The 26,592-nt window shown below is 38.4% G+C and overlaps 1 protein-coding gene across 7 annotated transcripts in view; it reads right to left on the reverse strand.

Moving 5' to 3' along the window:
• Nucleotides 1–26,592, reverse strand: part of RAD50 (RAD50 double strand break repair protein) — a 230,906-nt gene that overhangs the window by 4,275 nt on the left and 200,039 nt on the right. For 6 of the 7 annotated variants that reach the window (XM_032336771.1, XM_032336768.1, XM_032336765.1 and 3 more), the window contains 4 exons: nucleotides 23,793–23,920; nucleotides 21,691–21,915; nucleotides 1,037–1,122; nucleotides 382–524 (listed from right to left, as the gene is read on the reverse strand). In XM_032336771.1, the coding sequence (XP_032192662.1) occupies nucleotides 382–524; nucleotides 1,037–1,122; nucleotides 21,691–21,915; nucleotides 23,793–23,920 (582 nt within the window). The remainder of the gene's footprint in view (nucleotides 1–381; nucleotides 525–1,036; nucleotides 1,123–21,690; nucleotides 21,916–23,792; nucleotides 23,921–26,592) is intronic. The other variant, XR_004284081.1, reaches the window with a different exon arrangement.

Consider the following 26,592-nt stretch of genomic DNA (forward strand, 5'->3'; position numbering starts at 1 on the left):
GAGTGGGGGACACCTGGGTGGCTCAGTTGGTTGGACGACTTCCTTCGGCTCAGGTCATGATCCCGGAGTCCCGGGATCGAGTCCCGCATAGGGCTCCCAGCTCCATGGGGAGTCTGCTTTGCTCTCTGACCTTCTCCTCACTCATGCTCTCTCTCAAATAAATAAATAAAATCTTTAAAAAAAAAAAAAAAAAAAAAAAAAAGAACTGGAAGAGTGGAATGGGATAAGTGAGTCTGATCAACCTTATATGGCAACAAAGAGTGCTTAGAGGAGCTTCTCACCATTCCAGGGCAGCCCTGGATGCTTTCATGGCACCAACAGTACTCTCTCCCCATCAATTTTCTGAGTATAGGTGGCTCCCGGGGCTCTTGAGATACCTGCCTTTTGTCCAGCACTGCATCGTCCTCGCATATCCAAAGCTGTGTCTCCTTTTAGCATTACCACGCGGTAGTTGTAATTCCGCCTTTTATCAGAGGCTGATACATTTTCATCGGCATCAGATCGAATTTCTATGTATTCAATATCTGACACAAAAAGATGGTTTCAGAGGAACCTACACTCTGCAGCCGTTTGTCATTTGCAAATATTAAGTAAGCCTTTGAAATAACATGTGAGCTGACATTACCATTCAACTGGCTAAGAAGGTTCAGGACACAAAAGCAACCCAGATGCCCCAACCCTCAGTCTCAGCTCTGCATTTCTTAGTTCCCCTATTAAGAGTTTCCTCCTGCTGGTTTTCTTCTTATCGTCTTTCAGTTTATCCCTATCTACACTTCAACAGAATCTATTAGGTCATCAGTTAAATGTAATATGTATATAGCCAAATATGTAAGTCCTGTCAGGCTCTGGAATAGAAAACCTTTGCATTTTTTTTTTCTTGCTACATGATGTTGTCAAGATAAGAATTCTTAGAAAATCTCAAAGAGATATTCAGAAAGGGTCCAGGCGATAATGCTGGCATGATAAGAGATCCTATGTGGCAACAGCTAGGGACAGGACTTTGGAAAAACCATTCATGACAAACCATGTCAATTACCTTGTCCACGATAGGTATTTCGCCAAAGGTCACGAATAATTTTGTTGATTTCTTCCATTTTCATACTGTGAAATTTCATGATTGCTCTGGAAAAAGAAGTCATTGGTACTTAAAATAAATGTAGTGGTAACATTAATTATATGTAATAGTATATTTTAAAAATATATGACATATAATGTATATCATAAAAGTAACATCTTAAAAATCTCATGAAATTATGGGTACTTCTAATGGTAAAAGCAGAATACAGTAAGAGCTAGAAACAATAACCGGAACTACAACACGGCTACAACATGGCTACTAATGAATACAGCCAGGCATGTACCCAGGGCCCGAGTCCTGGCAATGCTCCATGGTCACTCTGTGACAGGACAAATACCCCCTCTTGAAGAAGTATTTAAATACTGTAAAAATCTCAAAATGTGTGGACTTTTCTTAGGCTTGCTGGAAAGACTAGCTACTGAGGCCTACCAGCTACAGGAGGACAGCATGAGTAAAAGCTGGGAGGTGTTCAAGGTTCCCTAGTCTATGGGGACGTACATGCAACTCTGAACTGTGGCCTTTTCACTTCTGTTACTAGTATGGTTTACCAAAAGTCAGCCTCTTCAGGGGCTTTAATTCCTCAGATGAGTGAGCTTTTCTCCAACCAGAAGGTATGGCTGGAAGAACAATTTATAGGCTTAAGTTGAGATGAAGCTCGAAACTTCTATTTTCCCTTCCTAGCTAAAAACTAAGAAATCCAAACTCCAATTATATGCATTCATTTCCACTTGGCCTGTCAGCCTCCCCACCCTCACTTTGCAACACACTTCAGAAACTAGTACTTTCTAAACACTACAAAGAAGGAAAGAAATGTTTATTTAAAAAAAAAGCAGCCTGTTAGAAACTAACTTCTTTCTTCCTATAGTCACCTTTCATCAAAAAGCTCTTAGGTTCTTTGGAAATGGGTTTATGAACTAATAAATGTAGCATCAGTGACAAAAAGGCAAACATCACTGCCATGACTCTACAGAGGATGTGAGGTGGCCCTACTTCCATTTGCAAGTCTCTTATCTGATATATACAAAAAAAGAAACTGAACGTAATGCTACTGGCTCTGCAGAATCATTTCATGATCTTTTGGTTCACCAGTAAGAGAGAAAGAAATGACTCAACATAAATACATTTTAAATATCAGATGAGGGATTTTGAAGTAATAAGACTGGAAAAAACCGTATTGTGCTTGCTGGTGAGAATGCTGCAAGCCTCCATTTTCTAATTCATACATCTAGTTTATCCCACCCTGACATTTTACACTCCTGTTAAAAGGACTGACACCAGACTTCTAAGTATTTGCCAAATAAGCAACAAAACCCCTAAAGAATGTTCTTGGGATCAGTCACTTAATCCGCAACTCTTCATATATTACAATCCTGATTTTTCAAATAACTTTTTAAAAAGGTCATCTTTCCATTCAACTTTAAGATCTTTCAAAAACTAACCTAAATAATCATACCCAAGGTGGAGAACAAACTCCACATGTCCAAGGTGTGCACACACAGCCCCTGCCATGGGTTCCTTGTACAACAGGTGGTGCTTCCTCACCTGTGTAAGAGAGCATTGCACGTAGCAGCTCTAGTCCTGAGGGAGATCCAGACTCCCAAAGGGGTGTGTCACACTGAGTTGATGCCTACTGCTGTTGGCCAGACCACTAGCTAATCTTTGTATTATCTCTCTCCAGTATGGAGTTTACCACCCAACTTGCAATAGCAGAGGATAATGAAGATAACCACATGACATCCACTTGAGGGGTAACAGTAACATCAGTTGTTACTACTAATGACCATTTAAATCTGTGAAGCATAATTACAGTAAGCAATTACATCATTTAATCCTTACAACAATACTGGGAGTTAGCTTTAGTTATCCTCATTTTACCATTAAGAAAACTGATACTTTACGAATTTTCTGGAAAGGAAATTGATCCCCTTATAATAGCATCAAAACCAATAAAATACTTAGGTACAAATCTAACCAAGGAGGTCAAAGATCTCTACTCTGAAAACTAGGACACTGATGAAAGAAATTTAAAGACACATATAAGTGAGAAAGATCTCATGTTCATCGATTTCGCAACACACTTCAATAGGTTACCCTTGAACTGTGTGGGAATACTCTTAAAATACCAAAAGCCAGCTACAGATTCAGCCCAATTCCTATTAAGTGCCCACTGGCATTTTTTACAGAAATAGAGAAAACACTCCTAAAATTTATATGGAACCACAAAATACCCTGAAGAGCCAAAGAAATCCTGAGAAAGAGTAACAAAAAGCAGGAGGCATCACACATTGATTTCAAGCTATAGTCTTGAAAACATTATGGCACTGGCATAAAAATAGACAAATAGATCAGGAGAAAAGAATCTAGAGACCAGAAACAAACCCAAATATAAACAGTCCAACTAAAATGTGCCAACGGTGCCAGTACTCAATACTTTAATATATGATGGTGGGATAAGTGGAAATTCACATGTAGAAGCACAAAACTGGACCCCTAAGTTATAGCACTCACAAAAATTAACTTGAAGTGGATTAAAGGCCTAAATTTAAGACCTAAAACCATGAAACTCCTAGAAGAAAACATGGGGAGTAAGTTCTTCAACATGATTTTTGGGAAATCATACCTGAAGCCAAAGTAAACAAAAAATAGGGGCGCCTGGGGGGCTCAGTTGAGTGTCTGACTCTATAGATTTTTGCTCAGGTCATGATCTCAGGGTCATAGAATTGAGTCTCACACTGGCACTCAGCAGGGTGTCTGTTATTCTCTCTCTTGCTCTTTCCTTGCTCTGTTCTCAATTCTCTCTCAAATAAGTAATTGTTTATTTAAAAAAAAAAGAACATGGGGCGCCTGGGTGGCTCAGCGGGTTAAGCTGCTGCCTTCGGCTCAGGTCATGATCTCAGGGTCCTGGGATCGAGTCCCACATCGGGCTCTCTGTTCAGCAGGGAGCCTGCTTCCTCCTCTCTCTCTCTGCCTGCCTCTCTGCCTACTTGTGATCTCTCTCTGTCAAATAAATAAATAAAATCTTTAAAAAAAAAAAAAAAGAACAAGTGGGACTACATCAAACTGAAAAGCTTCTGCATGGCAAAAAGAAATCATAAATAAAATGAAAGGTCAGTCTAGAGAATGGGCAAAATTATTCACAAACCATGTATCTGATAGAGGGGGTTAATATCTAAAATATACAAAGAACTCAGGAGCGCCTGGGTGGCTCAGTTGTGTCCCAGGGTCCTGGGATGGAGCCCCAAGTCAGACTCACTGTTCAGTGGTAGTCTGCTTTTCCTTTTCTGATCCTACCCCCTGCTCATGTCCGCTTGCTCTCACTCTCTCTCAAGCAAATAAAATCTTAAAAAAAAAAAAAAAAAAAAGTACACACACACACACACACAAAGAACTCCTATAATTTAATGGCAAAAAAAGTTGACTCTTGAGTAACATGGAGGTTAGCAGTACCAAGTACCACACAGTCAAAATTCATGTGTAACTCTGGCCTAAAACCTACTAATAGCCTATTGTTGACTGCAAGAAGCCTTACCCATAACAAACAGTTGATTGACATGTATTTTATATGTTATACATATTACATACTAGAGTCTTACAATAAAGTAAGCTAGAGCAAAGAGAATGTTAAGAAAATTCCAAGAGAAAATACATTTATGGAACTGTACCTTATTTACTGAAAAACATACAAAATTTAAGTGGACCCACACAGTTGAAAGCCATGTTATTCAAGGGTATCCTATAACTCAATTAAAAAATGGGCACAGGACCTGAACTGACATTTTTCCTAAGAAGATACATAGATGGCCAATAAAGTACAAAAAAATACTTTTTATGATTTTACATCATAGAAAGATGTGTCACTAGTTGTTAGGGAAATACATATTAAAACCACAATTGAGATAACACTTCATACCTGTTAGAATAGCCATCATCAAAAAGACAAGAGATAATAAGAGGTGGCTTGGATATGGAGAAAAGGGAACCCTTGTGCACTGTTGGTGGGACTGTAAACAAGCACAGCCATTATGAAAAGCATTATGGAGGTTCCTAAAAAAATTAAAAATAGAACTACCATTTGACCTAGCAATTTCCACTTCTGGGAATATATTCAAAGGAGATGAAAACACTGTGTCAAAGAGATATATGCACTCCCATGTTCACAGCTGCATTATTTACAACAGCCATGACACAGAAACAACCTAAGTGTCCATGGGTGAATAAAGATGTGTATATATTCAATGGATAATTATTATTCAGCCATTAAAAAAATGAGGAAATCTTACTATGTGGGATAATCCGGAAGGACCAAAAGGCATTACCTAAGTGAAATAAGTCAGAAAAAGACAACATTGTACGATCTCACTTCTATGTGGAATCTAAACAAAACAAAAACACCAACCTCACAGAAAAAAGGGATTAGATCTGTGGTCACCAGAAGTGGAGGATGGGAGGAGGGAGAATTGGAGAAAGGTAATCAAAAGGTACAATTTTCCAGTTAGAAGTAAGCACTAGGGATGTAACGTACATCGTAATGACTATGGCTAACACTGCCATATGATCTACAGGAAAGTTGTTAAGGGAATACATCCTTACAGCTGTCATCACAAGGAGAATTTTTTCCCCCTTTTATTGTATCTATACAAGAAAATGCACGTTAGCTGAACCCATTGTGCTCATCATTTTGCAGTATATGTAAAACCATCATCCTGTATATCTTCAGACAGCGAAGTATGTCAATCATTTCTCAATAACAGTTAAAAAAACCCCTGAGGTCTCATGAAATTAACAAGTTGGTCACAACTAGAGAGAAGTGCTCAGGATGTTAACAGCCCTTGAATATCGTAATTAAAATTAAAAAGCAGTCAAAATGTCCTCTTCAAAGACACCAGGCTCAGTTTTATGAATCAACGTTAGCTCTAAAGTATATAAAGTATTACATAGCAAGAAGAGATAGAAGGAAAAAAAAGGAAAAAAAAAGTACAGGCCCAATTATTTTGCTTATGAATATAGATACAAATAGTCTAAATAAAATCAAATTTAGTGGTAAGGCATTAAAAAGACCAAGTAATATCGTGGTATCCAGTGGTATGATGACCAAGTAGCATTTAATCCAAGGAAGCAAGACTAGTACAACAGGAAAAATAATTTAAGATAACTCACTGCATTAACAGATTAAAGGAAAAAAATGCTTATCTCAGCAATTGTCAATTTGATATAAACACTGAGTTTTGATAAAATATTCAGAAAGTGAAAAACAAACATTTTTAAAAATTTGACAAAATGACTATCAAATATCCATAGCAAGCATTAAATTTAATATATTTAATATATTTCTATTTTAATGTTAAAATAGAAAGGAATGGGGTGCCTAAGTGGCTCAGTGGATTAAAGCCTCTGTCTTTAGCTCAGGTCATGGTTTCAGGGTCCTGGGATGGAGCCCCACATCAGGCTCTCTGCTCAGCAGGGAGCCTGCTTCCTCCTCTCTCTCTGCCTGCCTCTCTGCCTACTTGTGGTCTCTGTCAAATAAATAAATAAAATCTTAAAAAAAAAAAAAAGGAGAACTTCTAAAGAACAAGAGAAAGATGCCTCTTCTTACGTCTACTCTACAATAATATCCTAGAGATACCTAACAATTCAGTAAGACAAGAAAAATGAAGAATGAGGGGAAAACAACTTGTCATTGTTTCTGCAGATAATATAGTTGTACCTTAGAAAATCTAAGAAATCAGGCGCCTGGGTGGCTCAGTGGGTTAAGCCTCTGCCTTCGGCTCAGGTCATGATCTCAGGGTCCTGGATGGAGTCCCGCATTCGGCTCTCTGCTTGGCAGGGAGCCTGCTTTCCCCTCTCTCTGCCTGCCTCTCTGTCTACTTGTGATCTCACTCTGTCAAATAAATAAATAAAATCTTAAAAAAAAAAAAAAAAGAAAATCTAAGAAATCAACGGAAAAACTATTAAGACTAATAAAGTGGTCAGAAATAAACATAAAAAATTGGTATTATTATGTAGTAAACAAAATCCAATAGGAAACCTAATAGAAAAGAGGATCCTATTCACAGTGGCAATAAAAAATTATGAAATACCTAGGAAGAAATCTAACAAAACGGTACAGGATCTAGAGGGAAAGACTATAAAATCTTATAAAAGAACAACTTTTACAACAGAACAAAAAGAACTAAGTAGGAGAAACTTACATTTGAGTGCAAAATAGGAGATTTAATATGGCAAAGAAGTCCATTCTCCCCAAGTAATCCATTAAGTTAAATGCAGTCCATATAGAACTCCCAAAGAGATTAAAAAAAAATTAATGACATCCACAAGGTGACTTTATTACTTTTTTTTTTAAAAGATTTTATTTATTTATTTGACAGAGAGAGATCACAAGTAGGTAGAGAGGCAGGCAGAGAGAGAGGAGGAAGCAGGCTCCCTGCTGAGCAGAGAGCCCGATGTGGGACTTGATCCCAGGACCCTGAGATCATGACCCGAGCCGAAGGCAGCGGCTTAACCCACTGAGCCACCCAGGCACCCCCACAAGGTGACTTTAAAGTTAGTATCTAAGACATAGGTAAAAGAAGAAATCAAAGTACTGGTACAGGAATCAAGATGAAATAAACTCCCCCTCACCCCCAAAACAGAACTTTTAGTCTTTAACTGACATTTCCCATCAGTGGGAAAAGTTTCAATAGTGTTGTAAAGAGGGAAAAATTACATCTCTATCTTTATTCTTATTTTGTTTAACTTCATGTTTTTTTAAAGACTCATTTGTATTAGCCAGAGAGTTAAAGAGCATGCGCTCACGCGAGAGAGCATGAGCACATGCACGCGCGCACACACACATATAAAAACACGAAAGCAGAGGGAGAGGAATTCAAGTAGGTTTCAGGCTGAGCATGGAGCCCAACAGGGTGCTTGATCTCATGACCCTGAGATTATGACCTGAGCTGAAATCAAGAGTCAGATGCTCAACCCAATGAGCTACCCACGCACCCTATCCATCATCTTTATTATAAACCTCAAAATCCAAATAAAGGATTAAAAGTCAAATAAAACTATCAGAATAATTATAAATAAATAAAAAATAAATAAAACTATCAGTTTTATAATCTTAGGAATGAAAAGCCTTTCTAAGGGAGAAGCCATAAATATGACTTAAAGATTTGCCTACCAAAAAATTAAAAGTCCCAAAATACCATAAAGTTAAAGGTCAAATGACAAACTAGGAATAACTACTTGCAAGGTATGAGAAAAGGATTACCACAGAAAATCTATTTTAAAAAAAAAAGTGGAGGGCGCCTGGGTGGCTCAGTGGGTTAAGCCACTGCCTTCGGCTCAGGTCATGATCTCAAGGTCCTGGGATCGAGTCCCGCATCGGGCTCTCTGCTCAGCAGGGAGCCTGCTTCCTCCTCTCTCTCTGCCTATGTGTGATCTCTCTCTGTCAAATAAATAAATAAAATCTTTAAAAAAAAAAAAAAAAAAGTGGGGGGCGCCTGGGTGGCTCAGTGGGTTAAAGCCTCATGATCCTAGGGTCCTGGGATCGAGCCCCACATGGGGCTCTCTGCTCGGCAGGGAGCCTGCTTCCTCCTCTCTCTCTGCCTGCCTCTCTGCCTACCTGTAATCTCTGTCAAATAAATAAATAAAATCTTAAAAAAAAGTGGTACAACTCACTATGAAAAAGATAACCTAACAAAAAGTGGTAAAGAGATATGAACAATAATTCTCAGAGGAGAAATACAAAAAGCCAACATATAAAATGATATTTAACCTCACTAGTAAACAAGGAAATATAATCCAAGTGAGAACATTTTCTGTGCAATGGACTGGCAAAAATTAAAAAGGTTGATAATATGAAATGCAGTCATGGAGAAATGGGTATTCTCACACTGGTGGAAACACAAATTTTTGTCTTAGGAAGCCATTTTGGCACTAACAAGTTAAAAATGCTCATACCCTCAGTCTTAGTAACTCTGTTTCTAAGAAGCTATCTATTGGTCTATCTGCCCAAGCATGCAAAGACTTTCGTTGTAGCATTATCTATAGCATCAAACATTTAAAAACTTTCTAATATGTCCATTGACAGTGAAATCAAGCAGGTTACATCCATTTCACAGAATATTACGTAGCCATTATAATGACAAACTTTCGTACATAAAAAGATTTTCATCACATGTTCAGAGACAAAACAAAAATACCTACAGTGTGATACTATTCACATAAAACAAAGACCTATTTGTGTGTACGTAATATCCAAAAAGTACTGTGAGGGAAATGACAATGTCATCACCCTAATATTAAGTGTTCAATAAATTCTAGTCATTCTCATGGAAATGAACCCAAGTCTAATATGAACTGTGTTCTATAATTTACATAGTAATGGACAACAGGAAAGCATAAATGAAATACAAGGCTAAGTGGTACAAGTGGTACAAATATCATGAAGGAAGGAAAAATGACATCATTTGGAAGGGGCTTCATCAAGGTAACATTCCACAGGGGGAGAAGGATCACAGGAAAATACGAGGTGTCTTAAGGGAACAAAATGGTTCAGTTTGGTTACAACACACTGAACAGTGAGAGACAAAATGAGAAAGACCAATATGGAGAGTGTTTCTTAATATCAGAAGTGAATAGGGATTACCACCTTTAGGAAAATAAACCTGGTACAAGTACACTGGGTGGGAAGGGACCTTGTGTGCAGAACCATGGGTGAGCTGACACAGGTCCAAAAATTAACTTCACAACACACCTTGTAGCCCTTGGACTTTATAGATAATGAATATTTAAGAATGACCTTGAAAATCCATGATGTGTAGTAACTATCCTTCTGCTCAAAGACGCAATACGAACGATGATCTTACGGACCGGAAACTGTCGCAGCTCAGTGGTCATCTGAGTAGTTGCATCAGCCCCACCATGTGCCTGGAGTGTGTATGTCACTCAGTTACATTTATTCTCACTCTTGTGAAAAGTGACCCCCAGAAGAAAGTGAAAATGTCCAAGATCTAAGACAGTAGTGTTTTATAAAATTATTTAGTCTTATATTTAAATACTCTTTTGCATGTAGAAAGAGTTCCTTAAAAATTTCAATAATAATCAGTTGCATTTTAAGAGGACAAAATGATGGCTTTAGTGGTAATTTGTATTGATGTTCTGTCAAAGTCCTAAAATGTGATCCTCACACGACAAGGACTTAATACATTATTTAAACCCACAGAATGTAAAATACCAAGAGTGAACAAAATGTAAACTACAGATCTGGGGTGATCTGCTGAGGGATGGTGATAGGGAGTGGGGTGGGGGGAGGCTATGGTTGTTGGCTGTAGAGATGGGTAGGGACGGAGAGGGGATGGGGATATGGCAAATCTCTGTACTTTCTGCTCAGTTTGGCTATGGACCTAAAACTGCTCTAAGGGTATTTAGGGGCGGCTGGGTGGCTCAGTGGGTTAAAGCCTCTGCTTCGGCTCCAGTCATGATCTCAGGGTCCTGGGATCAAGCCCCGCATCGGGCTCTCTGCTCGGCAGGGAGTCTGCTTCCTCCTCTCTCTCTCTGTCTACTTGTGATATCTGTCAAATAAATAAATAAAATCTTTAAAAAAAATAAATAAAATAGTGCATTTAAAAAGAGAGAGAGAGAAAGAGATCCATGCAAGCAGAGCACACGGGCTGTTTCCATCCATGTCTTTTTCATCCTTTACACGCCAGGCTGACTGCACTGTTCTTCAGCACCTCTTTGCACCATGGCTTCTGCCCCAACAATGAGATAATTTTTCATTTTGTTCTAAGTTGTCCAGCTGCCTCCTATACTTGCCCCCTACTCTTGGACCTTTAATAAAAAGCTTCTGCAAGCCGCTGAGTTACTGTCTTCCTAAGTATACATGGGTTCCAGCTTGATGTCACAAATGAAGCTTGTCAGGCCTCCCCAGGACAGTAGTTCAGGGTTTTTGCTGCTTCTCTGAGTCCTGTTTTTAAATGATTCTGGGACTCAGCCATTAGCAGAGAATTGAACACCTGAAACAGAGTCATTCCAGAGCAGGTACCTAAGGGGTTGGAAAAATATCACCTAAATAGACCAAAACCTTGCTATCAGGAAAATGCCTTTCCTGCCTTCATTATTTAAACCATAACCAGGACTCAAATACTGAGATAGAAAACCACCATTCTTCAAAATTTGAAGTGATGCTCAAAATCCAAGGAGCACATAAAATAGCAAGTAAGTGGGTTTCCCCCCATTCTCAGCTATTTCACTGAATAAAACATTAAGGGCCAAATACATGAGTCTTATTAATAAAAAAAAATTAGTTCAGAATTAAGGTAAAAACTACTAAGTTAGTGAAAACTTACCAAGTTAGAAAAAAGCATTAAGAAAGATTATACTTGCAAAAGACATTTCCCAACATTATCCTCATCCTTGTATTTAAAAGTGTGCCAAATTTTCAGATATATAAATTGCTAAAAGAAAAAAAAAAAAGCAAAACAAAAAACTGGCTATGACCACTGCTATTTGTGATCACAGTGGATACTCTTCCCTACTGCTCTAGTACTTACTGCTATGACAACTGTCTCCCTATATTTAGGTCAACGGAAGCACTCTTCTACAAGGGAACGATGAGTGTCACGTTCTACTGAGTATCATGTTCCAAACTAACAGGGACTTTCACTACTTAGCAAAACTCAAAATCTGTCATTTACCAAACTGAAGTCATATATTTAATAGAAAAATTACCTCTTTTTCTAGATGCAACCCTTAAAAACTATTAAACTAATTTCCCAAAATGCTTAAAACTATTGGCCACACTCTTAAATAACAGCTTTTAAAATTCAGGCAGTGGTTAAACTACCGTTCAAAGACAAACATTTGGTTAAAGAACTGCAGTGAGTGAGAAATGAGAAACCAGCTATCTTTTGGTTTTGCTTGATGCTAGTGAGGCTGCTGATGTGGAACTGTACTGTATTCATGGTGAGGGCAAGAATGGTGGCTGTGAGGAGAGCCTTGGATCAATCCCTCATCCCTAAGCTCTCCTCCAGTACAAGGACCCAGACTCTGGACAGATTCGCAGAGCTGGCTGCCTTGGCTGCAAAACTGTGTTATGTGTTTTCACTGAGTTTCAGAAGAAGTGTGACTTAACATGCAACATTCTGTACTTGGGGGGAAAGGACGGGAAAACTTGGGGCATAGAACACTGTACTCTTGAATGATACATTCCAAAAATCACGGGGCGCCTGGGTGGCTCAGTTGGTTAAGATCACGATCCTGGGGTGGAGCCCTGCATTGGGCTCCCTGCTCAGTGGGGATCTGCTTCTCCCTTTCCTTGCTCAAACCCCTCCTTCTCTCAAATAAATAAAATCTTAAAAAAAATCATTTAATTGAAGCCTTCTTTTTAGAGCAAGGGCTTTACCATATTCTAAATGGTATAATTTTCTTCCCTTCTCATCTAGTATGAGTGTCTCTGACCACTGGCAAGCTTATAATCAGTGATGTTTTTGATGATTACTAATAACAGATGGTATCGGCTTTTCTTGAAAATGCACTGCTAGTTTCCTGTGTTACCCTAAATAGACAGCTGAATGCAACAATTACACTGATTGCATGCTTCATTCTAAGAGGTGAAACAATGAGGGAAATTTTGGACCTTTCTTCTAGGTGAGAAGGCAAATTTAAGGCTCACAATATCAACCTTAAGAAGGCCACCATTTGCCAACACAAGCCCACAAAGACTCAATTTTGGGGAAATCTGTACCACTTCTTTTTTTCTCATTTAGAAGAATCCATCTGATTACTAGATAACAGAACTCAGTAAACAGCCTGGCTTTGTTCCTTAGGCAAGCTTAAATTGCTGGAAAGCACCTCTGCACCTCCCCGCCCCCACAAACTCCTCCTGACTGGCCCCATCAAGCCCCCTCACACCCCCTCACTCTGCTCAGTATGGCGGCTCTGGCACTGAGGTATTTTTCTCTACTGAAGTGCCCTTTGTTCCTTATTCAAGACCAAGGTCAAATACAGACTATGGAGTACCCACCATGGGCTCCCCTACTGGACCATTAGCAGTTTACAGTAGGGACAGGGTATGATATTCCTGTCTTCCCAGAGCCCGACAAAGAAAACACTAACAAAGCTTTTTGAATGAACATGTGCCTAATAGAGGGAATTTCTCTTCTTCCTTCTGTCAAGGCATCTTGGAGTATGGAGGGATAGCTGGAGGGGTCCTAGATATAGTTTTCTATTCAGTTAACACATATGAAACCCCAAGTCTGCAGGTCAATGTACTATGAGGAGGAGTTACCTTGTAGCAGAATACATGCAAGTAAAATTTTTTAAAAGACCAACCTACCTACCTTGGCCCCACAGTCCCCTCTGCCTATCACCCCACTTTTCAGCTCCCCTTCACAGAACTTCTCTTAAGAATTATCTCTACTCACTGTCTCTACTTCTTAGCCCCATTCTCTCCTCATCCAACTCCAAAGCTTCAGTTTAAACCATGCCATTGAGATTGCTCATTAAAATCATTAATGCCTCCGTCTGGCAAATTCAAGGGTCACTTCTGAGTCCTCATCTCATCTGACCTCTCAATAACACTAGATTCTTGAAATAACTCGCTTCACTCAGTTTTCAAGATATCGTAACTTTTACATGTTTCTCCTTTTTCATCAGCTATCTACAGTTGTGTCACGTAACCTCCCTCTGTGGCTTTATTTTTTTATTATTATTATTATTTTTTAAAGATTTTATTTATTTATTTGACAGAGAGAAATCACAAGTAGATGGAGAGGCAGGCAGAGAGAGAGAGAGAGGGAAGCAGGCTCCCTGCCGAGCAGAGAGCCCGATGCGGGACTCGATCCCAGGACCCTGAGATCATGACCTGAGCCAAAGGCAGCAGCTTAACCCACTGAGCCACCCAGGCGCCCCCTCTGTGGCTTTAAATACTATATATATGCTGATGATTCCCAAATTTATCTTCTCAATTCTAGATTACACACCTAACTGCTCGAAATGCCTACAGGTGCCTTACATTTAAACTGTCTAAAACAAAACTCTAGATTTTCCCCTCCCAAATGCTGCCATTTCAGGGAATGGCGATTTGCTCCCCCAACATCCTGTTGCTCAAGTAAAAGTATGTAGGAACAACCTCTGATTTTGTTCTTTCCTCTTCCTCACCTATATTCAATTCAGAAAGAAGGCCAGTCAACTCCATATGCAAAACAAATCATGAGTCCATCCACTTCTCTCCATTTCCACTGTTACCTCCCTAGTCTAGTCCATCACCATTTCTTGGATTTTGAAAACAGCTTCCTATCTCCTTGTTTCTACCTTTGCCCCTCTGCAATCCATTCTCCAAACAGGAACCAGTGCAGTTTCTTCAAACCATGAATCAGATTATATCACTTCCTTGCTTCAAACCCTTGGGACTTTCTATCAAACACAGAATAGTATCGAACTATTTACCAAGGCCACAAGAGCACCTACATACTCTGGAACCATCTGTTTCTGACCTCATTCTCTTGCTCGCTATATTCTAGCTATGCTACCCTTCTTAGTCCTTGAACCCCTTCTGTTCGAATTGGTCTTAGGGCCTATGCATCGCTGGTCTATCCACCAGGAAGGCTTGCATCTCTGCTTTCTGTGAGTATGTTGCTCCCTCTCAACAATCAGGTCTCAGCATAAATGGCACATTCTCAGAGAAGATCCTGACTTAGAAAAAAGCTTAAAGTAGCCCCTCAATTACCCCATCACCAAAGTTAATTTTCCCTGGATAATCCTAGGTAGCCTTCTTAACCTTTTTGATAAATACTTGACCTTTACAAGGTAGATGCAAGAATTCAATTAGATTATGGGTAACAAACAGTAAGTATTCAATCAATATTAATGTCTTCTCTGTACAGCTCCCACTCTTTAAAATTGTCTCAAAGAATGATTAAATAGAAACAGAAACCTACATTTTCTTATTAGTAAAGTTAAGTTCCTTAGAACTAGTAAAGAATAGAGAGTTTGGGGCACCTGGGTGGCTCAGTGTTAAAGCCTCTGCCTTCAGTTCAGGTCATGGTCCCAGGGTCCTGGGATAGAGCCCCGCATCGGGCTCTCTGCTCAGCAGGGAGCCTGCTTTCCCCCCTCTCTCTCTGACTGCCTCTCTGCCTACTTGTGATCTCTGTCTGTCAAATAAATAAATAAAATATCTTGAAAAAAAAAATAGAGAGTTTAAGAATTTATATTAAAGAATGGAACATGACAAAGAAAGTTGGACTAAATGGCCTCTGAGTTTCCCTTACAACTTTGGCTCAACGGTGACTACAATAGACTTAAAAAAAAAAAAAAAGCTTTCCAGGGCACCTAGGTGGCTTAGTTGTTAGGCTTCTGCCTTTGGCTCAGGTCATGATCTCAGGGTCCTGGGAATGAGCCGCACATTGGGCTTCCTGCTCAGCAGGAAGCCTGCTTCTCCGTCTCCCACTCTCCCTGCTTGTGTTCCCTCTCTTGCTGTGTCTCTGTCAGATAAATAAATAAATAAATAAATAAATAAATAAATAGATTTCCATTTTATGAACTGAATCCCAGGGCATTTGAACAATTTGCTAGCTGTCAACAGTGATATTTGAGAAAATACTTTTAACTGCACATTATGGATTTTTGAGGCTTCAAAAAGTAGAACTTACCAACTTTTACAAAAACATTTCCCACTTTGTAAGAATTCATTTTTCATAACAACCAATGTAAGTTATTCTACTCTATACATTAAGTTTTTAATGACAGACTCCCTTTTGGAGGGAGTCTTAGTAAGGCAATAAACTTGCCTTACTAGAAGTGGGTCTCCTATTCCTTAGTGCTTAAAAAAGTTTGCTAGTTTATTGGGTACACATCTATTAATGAAGAACTAAAAAATAAAGCCTCCTAAAGGCATCTATGAGATAGCTGGAAGGACTAAAAAGAATTATGAAAGGCAAAAAGGGGAGGAAAGAAAGACAATATCTGTACGTATAGTCTACTGGGTAAGGATTTTTTTTTTTAAAGATTTTATTTATTTATTTGACAGAGAGAGGTCACAAGTAGGCAGAGAGGCAGGCAGAGAGAGAGGAGAGGAGGAAAAAGGCTCCCCGCTGAGCAGAGAGCCCAATGTGGGACTCGATCCCAGGACCCTGAGATCATGACCTGAGTCGAAGGCAGCGGCTTAACCCACTGAACCACCCAGGTGCCCATAGGTAAGGATTTTTTAATAATGTCTTGCTAATGTTGTTTCAAAACCTTAAATTTCAACACTTTAACCCACTGGGTCTAGAAACTTTGTGGGTTTCAACATTCACAAAGGTTAAAAAAATGAGTTTCTTACTTGGTGCACGCATAGATTTCCATGAGCCAGGAAGCTGTATAATGTTAACTTATTCACTCGCTAAGAAACAGGATGGAAGATGTATCCATGGAATAACCCCCTAACAGTCATTCTGGAACTCTAACTTAATCCAAAATCTTAGCACTATTAATTAAAAAAAATAACTAACATAATGGGCTCATTCAGTTTTCAGAGTAAATGAATCCAACTTGTCTTAAAATATGAGCTTTCCCAAACTTGTATATTCCAAAGTTATGACTAGGTGATTCTGGGGCCACCTTTATTTTTATCATTAACTAAAATAATCCTCATAGTGAAAGCAGGGTCCTCTTGTCTTCCTGAGCCCTGTGATCTGAATGCCACTGATTAAGGCTGGTCGGTTGAGTACATACTTCCTGACCAGAAAACAACTTAAAAGAGAACCTGTCTATGAGGAGGACATTTTCCTTTTCAGAAAACAAAAACAAACAAACAAAACCTCAGGTAACTGATAAATCTCCTGCCACAATCGCCTAGGAACATGATAAGGATTTTTAACAAAAAGTATTTTACATTCACAGTTGCATTTGTAAGAAATAAAAGAAAATCCCTATGTGATGGAAATAAAAGACTAAAAACCAGCACAGTCAGTGTGTAATCTGATACTGCAGCTAAATTTGGTTATTATTTTCATAAACTTAAGATTGGGTACTATCAACCAGGACAGAACATGAGGCATAGGACCCAAGTGAGGCACAGAGTTAGAACTGACTCCCAACACAAAGGCTGAGACTCTTTAAGAGCTGTATCATCAACCTTGAATGAAAAAATGGAAAAGTAGTAAGTTGAATATTCAAACTCCTGGGCAAATAACGTAAATGGATGGGTTGAAGGTTCAGTGTTTTATTACTGGTATACTTCAGACTGAACTGAAAAATTAACATAAAAACTGGACCCAGGGCAGTCTATCCCTGTAGCTCCTAGCAGATCAGTATCAAAACTGTTATGTGGAAGGACATTCACACAAAAAGGTTACAAAAGAGTCTCACAGAAAAACAAAAAAAGCACCAGGAAAGATAAAGTTACAATTAAGCGTTGCATAAAACAAAAAATAATTCAATAGGGATTAGAATTAGCACAAACAATAGCAAGAAATAGACTCCTGTGACATAAAAAAATGGTAACGTAAGAACATAAAATACGAATATTTGAATACAGACATAAAAGAAATTGAAATCCTAAGGACAAAATAGGAAAAAACAATTTATGAAAAAAGAAAAAATAGAACTTACAGAAATGAGAAGTTAAAAAACAAAAAAAAAGGCAACTGTTAATAGGTAGGATGAACAGCAGCTAAAGACCTGGAAAATATTTATGAGGAAGCCAATGAGTTTATTACCAGTACGTGCATGCCTATGGAGGAAGGAATGAAAAGGTTTATTTATGTCTGATGAGAAATGAAGGGAGGAGAATAAAGAGAATTGAGGAAAAGATAATTGAAGAGAATTTCCTAATAGTGATGAAAGCTATCAATCCTCAGATCAATGAACAGTACCTGAACAAAAGAACTGAAAACAGACCTATCTCTAGACGTACCCACAAAAAATGCAGAATGATGAAGATAAAGAAAAATCTTAGGAGAACCAGAAAACAAAGGTATATTACTCTAAAGGAATAATTAGAATGATTTTTCAGCAGCAACAGGAGTCAGGAGAAAATGGACTATTTTCAAAGTGCTTAAAGGAAAAAAAAAAAAACCCCTCTCGATCTAGAACTCTTGTGCCTAGCTAAACTACAAGATTGAGAGCAAAGACTTTTCTATGACTGAAAGAGACTTCACTACTAATAATTCTATACTAAAAAAATTAGTAAGGGCTGTAACTTGGCAGCAGGGAAGGGAAACAAAACCTAAGGAAACAAAGAGTACGATTTTTAAAAAATTGGTAAACAGGAGGGTTTATCCAAATAAGCACCAAGGATGAAACCAGTGTAGCAATTATTACTAATTTGAGATGATATAAAAACACTGAGAAACTAAAATACTAGACAACAGAAACACAGCAGACAAGCTCATTTGTATTCAGGAAGAAGATCAAACAATTTACAGTAGAACCATGATTTTAAAACTTTGATGTTCATCAGAATCACCAAGAAGTTTTTTTTTTTTTTAATTTTTAAAAGATTACTTATTTATTTATTTGACAGAGATCACAAGTAGGCAGAGAGGCAAGCAGAGAAAGAGAGAGGAGGAAGCAGGCTCCCCGCCAAGCAGAGAGCCCGATGCGGGGCTCCATCCCAGGACCCTGAGACCATGACCCAAGCCGAAGGCAGAGGCCTTAAACCATTGAGCCACCCAGGCACCCCCACCAAGAAGTTTTGTTAGAACACTGCCTGCTGAGCCTTGTCCCTCAACATTTCTGATCCAACAGTCTGAAGTGGAGGCTAAGAATTTGCATTTCAAACAAGTTACAAGGTGATGCTGCTAATGTTGCTCCAGGACCTCTTTAAGAATCAACACATTTGATTTTAAGTCAAATACACTAACTAAAAATTTAAAGTGGGGGTGGGGAGTGAGGGGGGTGGTAATCTGAGTGGCTCAGTTGATTAAGTGGCCAACTCTTGATTTTAGCTCAGGTCATGGTCTCAGGGTTGTGAGACTGAGCCCCATGTCTGGCTCTACGTCTGGCAAGCCTGCTTGAGGTTCCCTCCCCCTCCCTCTTCCCACCCCTCCCTTACTCTCTCTCTTAACAAAAACAGCAAAAAAAGGGTAAATAACCAAATAACTAAAGGAGACTAGATCATTTATAACCCAAAAAAGGGGAAGAAGAATAAACAATAAATCAACCCCAGAGAAGGCAGGTAAGTTGAGAAAAAGGAAACAGAACTAAATATAATTCTATTATCAATTAAAATGAATTAAAAGGGCAGTTTGTTTTTTTTTTTTTAAAGATTCTGTTTATTTATTTGACATACAGAGATCACAAGTAGGCAGAGAGGCAGGCAGAGACAGAGGGGGTAAGCAGGCTCACCATTGAGTAGAGAGCCTGATGTGGCACTCGATCCCAGGGTCCTGGGATCATGACCTGAGCTGAAGGCAGAGGCTTTAACCCACTGAGCCACCCAGGTGCCCTAAAAGGGCAGTTTTAAAAATCAAAGATGATCAGACTGAATAAAAAACAAAATTCTGCTTTGTTTAATATATCATAAGATTGTAATAATTAAGAACAGTTTCAAAAATGGCAGTTAGACGAAGTGACTAGTGACACAGAACAGAAAATCTAGAAACAACTTGTACAAAAAGGGAATTCTGATATATAACAGAAATAACACTGCAGATCATTAAGAAAAGGATTAGCTACTCAAAAACGACAGCCAGGATGGCTGGTTATCCAGGGAAAAATGAAACTGGATTTCCACCTCACAATGTATGTAGAATTCAATTTAGGATTTAGCATTAAATACTTGTATGTAATTAAATGTAAAAAGCAAAGCTAAAACTTTTAGAAGAAAAAACAGCAGTAGAGGGGCGCCTGGGTGGCTCAGTTGGTTAAGCATCTGCCTTTAGCTCAGGTCATGATCCCCGGGTCCTGGGATTGAGCCCTGCATAGGGCTCCCTGCTCCGAGGGAAGCCTGCATCTCCCTCTCCTGCTCCCCCTGCTTGTGTTCCCTCTCACTGTGTCTCTCTCTGTCAAGTAAATAAACCTTAAAAAAACCAAACAAATGGCAGTAGAAAAGGATTTAAGACACAAAAAGCTAATTAAACAAGATTTGTCAATTCAACTACCTGAAAATCACATCTGTTCAATAAAAGACTAACAAAGTGGAAAGATAAACATAAAATGCTTGAGAAGATACTTATAATACATGTAACTAAAAAAGAATTAGGATGCAGAAGAGATAAAGAACACAGGCAGATCAGTACCACCACCAAGACATTAAAAATGGATGAAAGACACCAATGCTTCAAGGAAGAAAAACAAGATTAAATATGAAAAGATGTTTATAGCATCATTAAAAATCAGGGGACTACCGATGAAGACAATACTACTGTACACCCACCAGATTCACAAAAATTAAGAATATGAGGAATCTGAAAGGCAGCGTTGGGGGTAGTGGGGGTAGGAAGGGAAAAAAAAATGAAAAGATGGGATTGGTAGGGAGACAAACCATAAGAAACTCTTAATCTCAGGAAACAAACTGAGGGTTGCTGGGGGGTCAGGGGGTAGGGATAGGGTGGCTGGGTTATGGACATGGGGAGGGTATGTACTATGGTAAGTGCTGTGAATTATGTAAGACTGATGATTCACAGACCCGTACCCCCGGGGCAAATAATACATCACATGTTAATTAAAAAAAAAAAGAGAGAGAGAGAGAGAGAGAAACTGACAAAATCAGTATCAGAGGATACATGAGGAAAAAATCTTTACATTCTGCTAGCAGTGCAGATTACTAAGACCACCTTGAAGACAATTTAACATTACTTTGTAAAATTGAGTGCAAAAGGTTTTACTTATACATACAACCTAGAGAATCTCTTACACCTTTGCTCCAGAAGACCTCACAAGAATATTCCTAGCAGCAAAGATATTAGTAAAGACCATATACCATGCAGTATGGTATATTCCCATGACAGAATTCTGTACATCAGTGAAAATTAATGAACTAAAGCACTAAGCAACATGAGTATTTAAAAACAAAACAAGAAAGGCAATTCCTAGGAGAGTACACAGAATACTGTTTTTAAGAGCTCAAAAAATAGGGACGCTTGGGTGGCTCAGTCGGTTGAGCCGCTGCCTTCAGCTCGGGTCATGATCCCAGGATCCTGGGATCGAGTCCCATGTGGGGTTCCTTGCTCAGCAGGGAGCCTGCTTCTCTCTCTGCTTCTGCCTGCTTGTGCTTTCTCTCTCTCTCTGACAAATAAATACATAAAATCTTAAAAAAAAAAAAAAAAAAGCTCAAAAAATAAAACCCTACATATGATTTTTTCCCTCAAAGCATAGAAAGCAAAAATCTGTGTCAGTGATTAATAGGGAGTAGGGGATGACAGAAAGCGGAGATAAGGAGGAAAAGCATCTAAGTGGATCCCAGTTAGTGACAATGGAAGAGTTCTTGGAATGGCTATGCAGGGTGGTATCAAGAGTACGCCTTAAGATTAAGATGCTGTAAAACTTAACTTCATAACTTAAGTAAGCATACATGTGTGTTTTCCCATTCTTTAGTATGTATTAACTATATTTAAAGAGTAAAAAAAAAAAAGAGGAAAATATTACTAAAATATGCTAGTTGATACTGATTGCAGTGGGAACCAAATCCCCAGTCCAGTACTTACTGATCAAGGGTCTTATAATAAATGTCCAGATCCTTGTTCACGAGCTCTGTTGTTCTCATAACAATCAGCATTTCCCTGTACTTTTCTTCTGCATCCCGATATTGAGGTTCTCGAAGTTCTCTCTTAAAATGAATAATTTCTTCCTCATAACCTTTTTGTCGCCCTACTGCCAAATCGTGATTTCTTTTTATATTGTCTATTTTTTCTTCCAACTTCTGATGTTCACTATAAAAGGTAAACATGACAATTAAGGACCATTTTTAGCTTTTAGCAGCCTGATGTGGAAAAGCCCGATCTCTCTAGATATGTTAAGTCTCTCCTTGCTTTTTATTTAAGGCTTTAGTACTAAAGAAAAAATTCTTAAATCTCTGAAGCGTCCAGGTTTCTGAACAGCTGAGTTCTGTGTCTTGAACAAGGAACTCTCATAACACATCAACACTGAGCAAGGTCCTCACTTTTAGACACTAACTTAAAAAAAGTACTCCTGGTGACTAGATTACAAATTCACAAAATTCTGTTTGTGAACGGAGAATGCACAATTACCAACGCTAAGACGTTACTGAGTAATAGATGTCATCATCCTGTTCACACTACATCAAAGACAAAATACAATTTCATCTCAAACTATTAGTTTCTGTGGTAATACTCAGTAAAGGTTTGTACTCTATGAGAACAAAATTTCACTTGCACAAGTGCAAGCCTAAAAAAAAGTAAAATACCCAAACTTTTCTTGTAACTAGCAAGATAATACAGATTTGTGTGCATTAAAAATCTTATTCCTTTAACAATTACTTATTAAGGACCTTCTTACTAAGTACTGCTCCCCAGTTTATGGACATCCTTATAGAACTGGCCATATTATCTGTTTTATTGACACTTCTGTTACATTCTAGTTGAAAAGAGATTTGAAAAAGAACAGTTGTACTTAGTAGTCTGAATGAATATTAAAAAAAAAATCACTGTTATGTGCCAAACATAGAAGAAATTTAAAAAATATCTGGTTTTAGTCTTCAGTAGCAAAGAATAAGTTGTTTCAACTGTAACTGTCTTCTAAAAGCTTCACTCTTTCAACTTCCCCCTGAGAGCTCTAACATTTCAATGTCAAAGAGCTGAGGCTTAGGAGCTAGGATATTTGTCTAGCTTTTGTCATAAATTCCTGTGGATTTTTTTCTCAAGCTCAAAATGTTCTAATGCTTTAGAAATGAGAATGAAGATGAAGATTATATCTTCAGTTATAAAGTCTGTTATAAATCAGTTATAAAGTCTGATTTCTTCAATATATGAAAGAGATTTTAAATAGCTAAACAAAGAGTACTTACAGTAACATAAGATTAAACCATTTGTTAGGTTTTATCAAGTAAATTAAAATTTCATTAAAATACCATTTAGAAAAACTTACACATTCTTTGATTCAGATTTAAAGTCAAGAAAACAAATGAAAATCGTAAGGGAGGGCTGAATAAATGGCCTGTATTTAGCTAAGATAGTTAAGAAATCTGTTTGGCTCTAGTGCCTTAGCATCAACCAGTTCCTTAGATAATTCCTAAGGCAACTCTAAGGCACACAAGGCATGAACAACATCATTTCTGCTGTAGCAGGAAGGTAGCACCTAAAGAAGTATCCATAAAAGATGAAAGAAGTAACAGACTAATCATTAAAAACAAAAAACAAAAAACAAGCAGCTCTGGCTGGCATGCAATTACAACTGGAACTATCTAGAATGGGTCTCCAATGACAAATCACTTGGCAATAGGTCCACTGGCAGTATTAGACACTGTATAAGCTGTGACCCAGGCATGGTCCACAGGCCATATGTGCTCTTTACACTTGATACCATCATCTTGTGAAGTAAGCTAACAGAAATCTGGGACTCTGCATATTTAAACCTGCCAAACAGGTTTGTAGGACTACAAATTCTGTATTACTTCTTCAGTAATTCAATTGTAAAGCCATGACATATGGTTGTATAAAAATTCTGTCCACCTTCCTATAAGTCTCAAGGGACATATATGATAAAATTCTCTTTTAAAAAATATGTATTGAGTATTCTTCACATTTCAATAAAAAGGACCTTTATTTAAAGACTCCTTTTAAAAACATACTTCTTCATTTGTAAAACCTGCATTTGACCCATTTCCTTCAAATGCTGTTTTCTTTCTTCTTCAACTTCTTTTAGTTCCTCATTTCTTTTTCTTAAAGTAAGGTTATCCTGTAGCCATCTCTCTTGTATCTAAATAATATCAAATTGGTTAACAAAAATAATCAGGTTACCAACATGTGATTCATAATACACAATTGCTGACAGTACTAACTCTGCCTTCACTTAGAATCAGGTTAAACTCAAACAAAAGAGGGAGAAGCAGGAGTGAGGGGATCTTGAGACTTTGAATAATATGGACAGCCCACAAATACACAAAACAGATATTTAAATGATGAAATAGAAGAATATAACTACAGGTTTTAATATATTTTTTTAAGATTTTATTTATTTACTTGACAGATCACAAGTAGGCAGAGAGGCAGGCAGAGAGAGAGGGGTGGGAAGCAGGCTCCCCACTGAGCGGAGAGTCCGATGCTGGACTCAACCCCAGGACCCTGAGATCATGACCTGAGCCGAAGGCAGAAGCTTAATGCACTGAGCCACCCAGGTGCCCCATCATGTTTTAATATTTTATACCTATACCCCATTGGGATCATTTTGCATGGGAACCCCACAATAAAGCTTACTGATGTAAAAGATCACAAAAGGGAAATATACTATCAAAGTCTCACCTCACTTTTTTTTCCTAGTTGTGTTTATCTCTTAACATATGCTAAGGCTGAGATTACTGTTAGGCATGTCAAATAACATCTTTACCTTCAGGTTGACAAGTGACAGTCACAAGGCAGTCAGAAGTTTCACAAAGATCGTACCTATCTGCATACCTGATGGCACTTTCCCAGTTGAAAATATAAGAAGTTGCCTAGTTCTGAGTAGTTCTAGCCTTAAAAAGAGACCCATCATGCAACAGCAGCAACACCAACAGAATTATTTCAGTAACCTTCCTGGTGATTATGAACTATGTTGTCAAGAGCCAAACAGGAAATAGTTTATAAGTTGACTATTTGGAATGCAGGGGAAAAAACTGCCTGCAGAACTAGATTTGACTCATAAAAGTCTTAATATACAAAACTCATCCCAAGTTCAGAGTCCAGACTTCTCAAAGGGGAGACTAGGACCATCCTGCATTAACCCTTCCAACTGAAATAAACACAGTGTTATGGGAAGTGCGAGGGAGGGGCAAGTATTTGGTAGAATCTTCTTGCCAACAGTAATTGCACAGGAATTACTAAGGAGTAAGGATTTGGGAGGTGGGCCAGGAGGGAAGCCAAGGACTTCTGTAACATGCTTAACCTTGCAATCTATGAATCACTATTCTGAGGTGGGCTTTTTTTTAAACTGTCATTAAGGTCACCTTTAGTTTTCCTGCAAATAGTAATACAAATCCATACACATCTATTAAGGGCATTATTATAGGCAGTTAAGTAACTAAAACGATATGGTTGTAAATATCCCTTTGTTGCCAGGCAACCTCACGTACCACTGCAGTTGCTGTGACTCTCAAAAATTTGTCCCTAAGAGACTACACTTGGACTTATTAGGAACAGAAAACTAATAAGAGTTTCTTTCTTTTTTCTTTTAGGTCAGCTTCTAGTTGCTCTCAGTGATCATTCTGAAAGACAGTATACAGCACAGTAGTTAAACAGCACAAGTTTTTAAGTTAGGTACATTTGGCTCAAAACTCAGCATTACAGCTGATGATTTGATGACTTTGAGCAAATGAGCTTAAATTCTGAGCCTCAGTTTACTTAACATGTGTAACCTGGTGGTAATAATACCACTTGTCATATAATGCTGATGTTAAGATTAAATGAATGAACATGTATGTAAAATAATCAGCACAGTGCCTAGGCTCAGTAATTGATAGTGAAATGCTTTTTGGGTCAAATCTATCCTTGTACTTTAAGCAGTGAGTATTCAGTCTACAAAATATAAAGTATCAGAGAAAGAAGAAAGCCAGATGCAGTTAAAATATAACAGAATTGTTTCTCTGTATGTAATATTAGCAGTGTGGCAATGCTGGGTCAAGTTCTACTTCTGTTACTACTTTTGTGACCTCAGGCAAGGCAGGTCACCTCCAGTTCCTTTCATCTAAAAAATGAGGGAGGCAGATTATTCAACTTCCAAATTTCTTATTCTGTGGACTGAATTTCATAGAGCATGAGCATGTAAATAAAGTACTGTTAGGCTCAAAATATAAACCCCAGTTATTTAGCCCTGATGACAGTTAATGTACGAAGTGGGTACCTAAAGCAAGCCTAAAAATTAGCTGCATTCTAGGTAACTGTAATGGAGCAGCACACTGAATTGACTGCAGATCAAGTTCTACCAAGTCTGGCTGGGGGAAAATGCCATTAATTACAGAGAATGGCCTGAAAGTTCTGCAGTGCTTTAGGTCAGTGACCGATACATCAGAACCCCTGGGAACTTTAACAAGGCATAGTTGCTTCTGCCCGTGCCCCAGAGATTGGCCTATAATGGAGACATAGACATGTATGTTTTTAATAACCCAGGTGCTTTTTTTTTTTTTTTTTTAATTGAGATGTGGGGTGCCTGGGTGGCTCAGTGGGTTAAAGCCTCTGCCTTTGGCTCAGGTTGTGATCGCAGGGTCCTGGGATTGAGCCCCCATCAGGCTCTCTGCTCAGCAGGTAGCCTGTTTCCTTCTCTCTGCCTGCCTCTCTGCCTACCTGTGATATCTGTCAAATAAATAAAATCTTAAAAAAAAATTGAGATGTAATTGATATATCATAAAGTTCACCATTTTAAAGTGTGTAAATCAGAGGTTAGTATACACACATGTC

The sequence above is a fragment of the Mustela erminea genome, chromosome 3 (assembly GCF_009829155.1).
Source record: "Mustela erminea isolate mMusErm1 chromosome 3, mMusErm1.Pri, whole genome shotgun sequence".
In the NCBI taxonomy this organism is placed as follows: Eukaryota; Metazoa; Chordata; class Mammalia; order Carnivora; family Mustelidae; genus Mustela; species Mustela erminea.